The sequence below is a fragment of the Zophobas morio genome, unplaced genomic scaffold (assembly GCF_036711695.1).
Source record: "Zophobas morio isolate AGI-343-1 ecotype UQ-CSIRO unplaced genomic scaffold, CSIRO_AGI_Zmor_V1 ptg000030l, whole genome shotgun sequence".
Taxonomy (NCBI): Eukaryota; Metazoa; Arthropoda; class Insecta; order Coleoptera; family Tenebrionidae; genus Zophobas; species Zophobas morio.
Genome location: NW_026972135.1, coordinates 2196017 through 2204876, shown reverse-complemented (window position 1 = coordinate 2204876; position 8860 = coordinate 2196017). Strand labels below are relative to the sequence as shown.

At 35.9% G+C, this 8860-nt stretch overlaps 2 protein-coding genes across 3 annotated transcripts in view; one reads left to right on the top strand and one right to left on the bottom strand.

Moving 5' to 3' along the window:
- Window positions 1-205: 205 nt before the first annotated feature.
- On the top strand, window positions 206-8555 carry LOC135139050 (fatty acid synthase-like). The gene is made up of 13 exons (XM_064069136.1): window positions 206-515; window positions 571-1141; window positions 4142-4271; window positions 4333-5165; window positions 5214-5425; window positions 5474-5609; window positions 5663-6205; window positions 6242-6487; window positions 6534-7529; window positions 7576-7830; window positions 7872-8025; window positions 8074-8426; window positions 8479-8555. Exons 1-13 carry the CDS (start codon window positions 446-448, stop codon window positions 8507-8509), a joined length of 4530 nt encoding a protein of 1509 aa, XP_063925206.1. The 5' UTR covers window positions 206-445; the 3' UTR covers window positions 8510-8555.
- The window catches only part of LOC135139051 (uncharacterized), a 29081-nt gene continuing 28772 nt past the window's right edge, over window positions 8552-8860 (bottom strand). For both annotated transcript variants that reach the window (XM_064069137.1, XM_064069138.1), the window contains exon 7: window positions 8552-8832. In XM_064069137.1, the coding sequence (XP_063925207.1) occupies window positions 8604-8832 (229 nt within the window). In that variant the 3' untranslated portion in view covers window positions 8552-8603. The remainder of the gene's footprint in view (window positions 8833-8860) is intronic.

Sequence of the window (8860 nt, the reverse complement as noted above, 5' to 3'; positions counted from 1 at the left end):
ACTTCCACTAGATTTGGTACTAGATGATAGTAAATAAAAGCGTTTAGATTGTGGTAAATCGGTGGCTAGAATCTTCTCCATATATTTCGTCGTTTATGCTATTTCAAAATGGGCTTATTCATAATTCAAATATTTAATTACTGACGTGTTGTGTTGACGCAAGAATTCAAACTTACCTATTTAACTTTTAGGTCGTCGAATATTATGCAATTTTATGAGATATTAGACCCAATTATGCAGTCCTATTACTATTAGTGCACAAAAGTTTGACACTGTGATCACAAGGTAATGAGCTGACGAAACAAAACAATAACAACCTGCATTAACAAAATTTTAACAAAGGGACATTCAAATTAAATCACCACAGACTCGCTTAATTCCATTGCAAAAGTGAATATTTAAGGAATGTTTTGATCAATTGAATGCCAGTGTTTAACAAATCGTCATGTCGGGCAATTACCATTACAACAAAGAATTGTTAGCAAATCCCGCAGGAAGTGGGGTTGCGATTACAGGTTAGTTTTAATCCACTTAAACTGTATTAACCTTGTCCATTTTTATTTTTTCAAGGAATTTCTGGACGTTTCCCCAATTCCAACAATGTACTCGAACTCAGAACGACCCTCTTCAACAAGGAAAAGTCCCTCCGGGAGGACACTGGTCGTTGGGACCCGAACCTCTCTGGAATCCCCCAAAAATACGGGGTGATCAAAGACACAGAGAAGTTCGACTGTGGTTTTTTCGGCGTCCACCACCGTCAAGCCCAAACCATGAGTCCCATGACACGAAAGTCCCTCGAGGTTGTAATGGAGGCCATATTTGACGCTGGTGTTAACCCATGTCAGTTACAAGGCTCAAGGACTGCGGTGTTTGCGGTAACGTCATGTACTGATAGCGAAATTTTTGCCACGAGTGGTACTCTTGAGACACAGAGTGGATGGATGAGGTCAGAGATCGCGCATCGGATTAGCTACTTTCTGAAAGTTAAGGGTCCATCGTGTGGCTTAATAATGGATTGTTGTGGATCTTTTCTTGGTTTAGATATGGCCAACTCGAGTTTAAAGATGGGGAAGTGTGATAATGCTATTGTTGTTGTTTGTAATCTACTGCAGCATCCTGAAGTTTGTCGGCAGATAGCAGAGTAAGTCATTGTAGCACGGTCGTAGTAACCTAACCTCAAAAATATTGAATTAAAAATTTTGAAAATAATTGAATTCCAGAGTGGAATAAATTTTCAGCAAAGAATTCACGGGAAAAAATGCTTTTCGAAAATCGAGACATTCAGAAATCGAAAAAAATTTAAAACCGAAAAATCGAAATCCGAAAAGTCAAAAAATCGAAAGATCAATTAATCCAAATAACAAAAAATCGAAAAATTAAAATATCCAAAAATTGAAAAGATCTGGACATTAAAAAGTCAACGAAAATGAAATTTTAAAAAATTGGCATATCGAAAACTCAAAAAAAACGAAAAATCAAAAATTTTCGAATTCAAATCACTGAAAAACAAATAACGGAAAATTGAAACATCGAAATTTCTAAAAAACTAAAATTTAAAAAATTGAAGAATTAAAATAACGAAAAATTGACAAATCAAGAAATCTAGAAATCGAAAATCTGAAACTTAAAAAATCGGAAAAATTGAAAAATAAGAAAATTGAACAATCGAAAAATTGAAAAATCTAGAAAGCTGAAATGACGAAAAACTGAGTAATCGAAAAAGTCGAAAAATCGAAACATCGAAATATTTAAAAACTTCAATGCAAGAAATCAAGAGATCGAGATGTCGAGAAATGGAAACGACGGAAAATTAAAAATTGAAAAATAGGAAAATTTTAAATTAAAAAATTGATAAATTTAAAAATTGATAAATTTAAAAATTGGACAATCAAAACCAAAACATTAAAATCTCAATAAGTCAAAAAAAATTGAAAAATGTAAAGCCGAGGAGTCGAAAAATCGAAAGATCGAGAAATCGAAATATCAAAAAATGGAAAATCTAAAATTTAAAAATTCGAAAAATTGAAAAATCGAAGAACTGAAAAACAAAAATTCTAAAATTTTAACAATTGAAAAATGAAAATACCGAAAAATTGGATAATTGATTTAGAAAAAAGTGAGAAATTGAAAAGTCGAAATATTGCAAAATTGAAAAATGGAAGAAAAATTGAAGAACGGAAAAATTGAAATGTTGCAAAATCTTAAAACCAAAATGTTGCAAAATTATAAAGTCGAAGAAAAATTGAAATATCTCACAACTGAAACATCGAAAAATCGAGATACTGAAAAACAAAATGAAGAATCGGAAAACTGAAAATTGAAACAGCGAAAAATAAGAAAAACGAAAAGCCGAAAAATTGAAAAATCTAAAAACTAAGAAAACGTTTTCGTTGATGAAACATGAAACATGTAAATATACAAAAACTGAAACATCCAGAAATCGAAACATCAAAAGATCGAGAAATCGAGAAAGACGAGAAATTGAAAAATCGAAAAATTGAGAAATTAAAAAATGGAAGTTAAAAATTGAAAAATTCGAACATTTAAAATAATAAAAAAAATCGGTATATCGGATAATTAAACAATCACAAACCGAAAAAATTGAAAAATCGGTAATTTTTAAAACTGAAAAATTGAAAAAACGAAACATCTAAAATCGAGAAATCGAAAAATCGGACGATCGAGAAATCGAAACATTGAAAAATCGAAAATTCAAAATTTGAAAAATTGAAGAATCGAAAATTCAAAATTTGAAAAATTGAAAAATCGAAAAACTGAAAGATTGAAACAGGCAAAAATTGAAAAAACGAAAAGTCGAAAAGTCGAAAAATCGGTACATCGATATAATTATGCAATAACTGAAATATCGAGAGAAATCGAAAAATAGAAAAGTTGGAAGGTCCAAAATCGAAAAATTGAGAAATCGAAATAGGCTAAAATCGAAAAGTTAAAAAATGAAAAATTGAAAAGTTGAATATTAATAAAAATTGAGAAATTGAACAATCAAAAATTCAATGTTTCGAAATTTCAATAAATCGAGAAAGAAAAAAATTTGTAAATCAAAAAACCGAAAGATACGAAAAATTGAAAAATCCAAGAACTGAAAAATCGATAAACCGAAAAATTTATTACCCAGAAGTCGAAAAATTGAATTATCAAAAGACTGAACAATCAAGAATTAAAATTTTGAAAAAATTGAAAAATCGAAGAACCGAAAAATCGAGAATACGACAAATCGGAAAATTGAAAAATCTAAAATATTAAAAACTAAAAAATTGAAAAATAGAGAAACCGATACAAAAAAATCAAACAATTGAAAAATCTGAAATGAAAAAATCGAAAAAATAAAAACTGATAAACTAAAACATCAAAAAATTCAATGTCGAAATACTCAAAAACGGAAATATCAAAAGTCAAAAAAGGATAACATTGAGTTTTTCTTGGATTAATCAAAATATTGCAAAATTCTAAAACTGAACTATTGAAAAACTGGAAAATTGAAGAAATAGTGAAGAATCAAAAACCCAAATCTGAAACGTCAGGAAATCGAAAAGTCGAAATATCGAAGTCGAAAACCGTAAAACCTGAAAAATCAGAAACCTGAAAATCGAGGAACTTCAGAATTGAAAATGTGTAACATCGAAACATTGAAAATTCTAAAAATCGAGAAATGGGAAAATTAGAAATCAATTAATCGAGAATGAAAAATCCAAAAATTGAAAATTTAGAAACGCCAAAAATTGAAAAATCTGAAGTCATGCTTTCGGCAAAGCTTAAACGTTTGCAAGATTTCAAAGTACTGGATTTGGCAATTTTAAAGTGAAATTATAAAATGTTATCATACAACTATGTTTTTTTTTTTAAATCTGGATCTACCGTAAAAATTCGTACTTGTTCTTCATCGTCCCATGTTCCATTAGTTTATGCTATTTTTCTTTCGTATTTCAATTATGTCATACATATCACATCCTTTCTAATTTTTCGAAATTTAATTACTTTCTCTTGGGACTGACAACTTTGAATACCAAATTTTTTTGTTGCGTGAATCAGAACAATTATTCAAAATACCACGAAATCTTGAGTTTAACAGAATTAATTTCAACAACAAAACCAAAAATTTTGAATCCACTCTTGTTTTTAGACTAGGAGTTCTAAGTCCCGATGGTGAATGTAAAGTTTTCGACGAAAACGCCAGCGGTTACGCCCGATCTGATGCCATCGCTTGTGTGTTCCTTCAAAAAGCAAAACACGCCAAAAGAATTTATGCAAAGGTAACTAACTCACCATGGGGACATTTCAACAATAAATATTCAATTTCCTTGATTGTTCTAGATCACCCATATTCGAACAGGGAGTGAGGGCTACAAAGTCGGAGGCTTACTTGCACCATCATCCAAAACACAAACCGAGTTAATTGAAGCTACTTTATCAGAATCGGGAATCCACCCATCCCAGATTGGTTACCTCGAAACCCACGGAACCGGTACCATTTTAGGTGATCCACAGGAAGCTGAGTCCATAGATGTGGCTATTGCCCAAAAACGACAAAAACCTCTTCCTATTGGGGCTACTAAAAACAGTATAGGTCACACTGAGGCGGCAGCAGGACTTTGTGCTCTAGTTAAAGCTATCATCGCAATGGAATCTGGGCTAATTCCACCAACCATAAATATTGACCAATTAAGAAAAGGGATCAAAGGATTCGAGGAAAATAGGATGAGGGTGGTCACCCAAGCAGAAGAACTACCAAATAATACGTACATTGGAATCAACTGCTTTGGCTGGGGAGCAAATATTGCCCACTTGATCGTAGAACCTGCAAGCAAGAAAGTTGACAACGAGTCGACACCAAATGACTTTCCCAAACTAGTTTTGGTTAGTGGAAGAAATAAACAAGCAGTTGTTGAAACACTTCACCAAATAAATCGACAACCAAATGCAGACTTTGTAAATTTGCTGCACCACATCTTCAAAGACAATGTCAATGGGCACATGTATAGAGGATTCACGATTTTGGAAGACGGTCAACAAGCCGAGATATCTGTGGAGTTGTACCGTCAACACCCAAAGAAACTATTTGTGTTTTTTGGACCTCTTGAAAGTGGTTTCTTGTCTTTGAAACAACAGTCAATAAAAGTGTCCCTTTTTCGAGACACTGTTGTCAGGTACTGAAATCCAGACCGTGACAATTTCAACCAAATTTTTGTTTGTAGGGTTTTGAAGAGGTTTGTTCAGCTAAAAGCCAACTTCGACGAAAACGATACCTTGCTTGGGGGGTTTGCGGTACAACTGGGTAAAGCAAAGGTGCTGAGAGTGTTGAAGGTTGAGCTAACACCAGTGGCAGAAGATTCATTCCATCAGGTGTTAGTTCTTTATTGTAAAGGCAAAATTAGCTTGGAGGAGGCAGTCGAAATGGCAATCAAAAGTACGACTTGTAATTAAGGAAAAAAATTTGACCAGAGTTTTCTTTTAGGCAAACCCAATAAAAATAATAATCACTCTGTGGACATTTCGAAGCATTCCATTGTGCTTAATCTTTCAGACAAACCTCTACGAATCAACAACGACGACATGGTTCTAACAACTAATTTCTTTCATATACTAGGAAGGTACGTTTTACATTGTCGTTGACCCAGAGAAAGTAAAATATTCATTTATTCAGACTATACCAAGAAGGTCACGATTTACAAATCCACAAACTCTACCCAAATGCACAATTCCCGGTAAATCGAAACACACCCATGCTTTCCCATTTGATTAAATGGAATTGTGACAAAAACTGGTACTCTTACAAATTCTCAGAAGACACAGACACTCCATTGCAAAAAAGTTACAAGATAACGGACCATGAATACCTAACTGGTCACCAAATCGACGGACTTGGTACTATTCCACCAAGCGAAATCTTAAACTTGGTCTGGCAGACATTCAAATCACGTTTAGTACCAGCAATCGTCTTCGAAAATTGCGAATTCGTAGAAGTCGTACCTCTCGACAATATTGACATTTTCGTATCCATTTTACCCAAAAGTGGAAAGTTTGAGGTCTGCAAAGACAACAAAGTTGTAGCTTGCGGAAGAGTGTTCGTACCCGACGACATCAAGAAATACCAAATGAGCGTTCCTTGGTTTGGGCAGAAATCGAGTGAAACTTTGACACAAAACGAAGTCTACAAGACTTTAAATCTAAAAGGGTACAATTACAGGTGGGTCAAAACAGACAAGTACTAGAGTTGTCTCAGTGGTTTGTTTCAAGGGGTTGAAAAGTGTGACCTTGAAGTAAGTGAGGGGTCACTCCGCTGGGAAAACAATTGGACTACTTTCATAGATAGCATTATACAGACGGTGCAGCTGCAAGATAGTACCCACTTGCTTCGTCTACCTGTTGGTATCAGGCGGTTGACAATAGATGTTAATAGTCACTTGAAGATCGTCAATGAGACGAAATCGTGCCATTTTTGCTTTCACAAGAAGAGTAGAACCATAAGGTGGGTGAGTAAATTCCACTAGGTGTTTTTAGCTACTTGGTTGTAGGTCTGGAGGGATTGAAATTTTTGACGTTAGTACGAAACTTCGTCAAAGACAATGTCAACAATCACCGGTTCTAGAAAAATATGTTTTTGTTCCAAACGTGGTTACGCTTGATCTGGAGGAGTCTTTAATAGTCAACACACAGCTTATAGTTGAGAAAAGTTTGACAAGTTGTATCAAGGCGGTAGAAATTGTCGACGACAACAGTGACTCTCTTCTTCCTCTGGTACACCGAATAATACAACGAATGCCTACAGTCACTTCCGAGTTTACGATTTGCGCAACCAAATATCCAGAAATTATCGACAAGTCAAAAAATTTGCTTTTGGTTGTTGGTACCAAGGTGTTGCAAAAACCAGAGCTTTTGGACCAAATTTTGGCACTTGTTAGTCAAGACGGTTTTATCTTGACTCGCGAAAAACCCTCTTTTCGGTATAAGGAAGTCGCCAATTTAGAACTTCTCACCGAACATTGCACTCCCCACGAAAAACTACTATTGTTACAAAAGTCAAAATCGGTTGATAATGTCAAACACGTACGACTTTCCTGGAAACAGTTAAACTGGTTGCCTACCCTACAACGTGCTCTGAAAACCGAAAATGTGGTGGTTGTTTCCAGCAACGTAGAACCTGAGGGTGTTTTAGGGTTGACGACTTGTGTCAGACTGGAGCGTGGTGGTACCAAACTCAGGTGTTTTGTCACGATGGACGAAGTACCGGAGTTTGATTCAGGCAGTGTTTTCTATCAAGACCAACTAAGAAAGAACTTTGCCGTTAACGTTTTCAAAAATGGCCAGTGGGGTACTTATAGGCACTTACCTTTAAGTCAAGATGGGTCACGTGACTTTGCGTGCGACGAAGACAAATCTTATGTCATCGTTGGAGGTTTGGGGGGGTTTGGGTTAGAACTGACCCAGTGGTTGGTGGCTAATGGTGCCAGAAAGGTGGTACTGGTGTCTCGAGTGGGACTACAAAGTGGCTACCAAAAACGCAAAATTGGGTACGATTTACACATTGCGGGTACCATAATAACAAGAACTTTTCAGGCTGTGGAGGTCTTCTGGTGTCGCTGTAACAGTGTCTACTGTAGACACCACCACCAAGAAGGGTTGTCTGGAACTAATCCAAAAAGCAATAAGTGAGTTAGGACCAGTGGATGGCGTTTTTAATCTGTGTGTGGTACTGAAAGACGCCTTCTTTGAAGATCAGACTGAAGAAAAATTTAAGGAGTCGTTATCGTCTAAGGCTAATATTGCTGTTGCGTTGGACCAAGTGACACGACAATGTTGCAAAAACCTCAGGTACTTAATTCTAGATACAGATTTGTCACTTGGTGTTAAAGGTACTTCGTTATGTTTTCGTCTATGTCGTGTGGACGTGGCAACCCTGGCCAAAGCAACTATGGAATGGCCAACTCCGTCATGGAACGACTTTGTGAAAAAAGACGAAATGATGGTCTACCAGGTTTGGCGATACAGTGGGGTCCCATAGACGATGTAAACTCCGAAAAGGGTTTAATTGGAAATTAATACTACTTGCTTTAGGTTGGGGCTTATGCCAAAGCAGTGGGTCAAAAAAAAATTCCTCTTCAAGGTTTCGTAGCCCAGAAATTAGGGTCATGTTTCAAGGTTTTGGAACGTTTTTTGGAGCGAGCAGACGCTGTTGTCTCTAGTGTAGTGATTGCGGAAAAAAACATCGTCAACGGAAATTCACACAGCGTGCTTGACCAACTTGCTCATTTACTAGGGGTTAAGGATGCGAGAATTCTTAACAAGGAATCGACTTTGGCAGACCTTGGAATGGATTCGATAGTTGGGGTTCAGTTTGCCCAAATTTTGGAGCGAGGTTATGGAATTTGTATACCGCTTGAAGATCTTAGAAGTCTCACGGTGTCAGAGTATGCTAGCAACAAATGAGTGTCATTTTGTTAATCTAAATAAGTGTTCCAGGTTAGTCGAAACCGAAGACAAAAGGGGTTAACTTTAACAATATGTTAATACTTGACGAAATAAAACTCTAGTGAAAATTTCGAACTTTACTACAAACAAACGTCTCAATATCACATTTAAGAACATCACTCACGTTTCATCACCTTGTCACAATAAATAAGTCCAGCAACGGTACTCTGAAACCCTGCGTTATAATCCAACGTCACCTCGTTATAAAGAAACTCGTCTCTGATATCTTCGTAATGGTCGTTCTGGTCTGGTCCACTAACCAAAGCCCCGTAGAGAATCTGGGGATTCGGACCTTTCCACGTGAACTGCTTCCACCCACATGGTTCTGGCAAATCAGGACAGGAACTACAACAACACCGCTAGATCCAGAAAC

Excerpts from the sequence above, each read along its gene's own strand:
- LOC135139050 (XM_064069136.1), top strand. The coding sequence starts at position 446 with ATGTCGGGCAATTACCATTACAACAAAGAATTGTTAGCAAATCCCGCA. Across the intron at positions 6,488-6,533 it reads AAGAAGAGTAGAACCATAAG|GTCTGGAGGGATTGAAATTT; the intron begins GTGGGTGAGTAA and ends ACTTGGTTGTAG. Across the intron at positions 8,026-8,073 it reads AGTGGGGTCCCATAGACGAT|GTTGGGGCTTATGCCAAAGC; the intron begins GTAAACTCCGAA and ends TACTTGCTTTAG.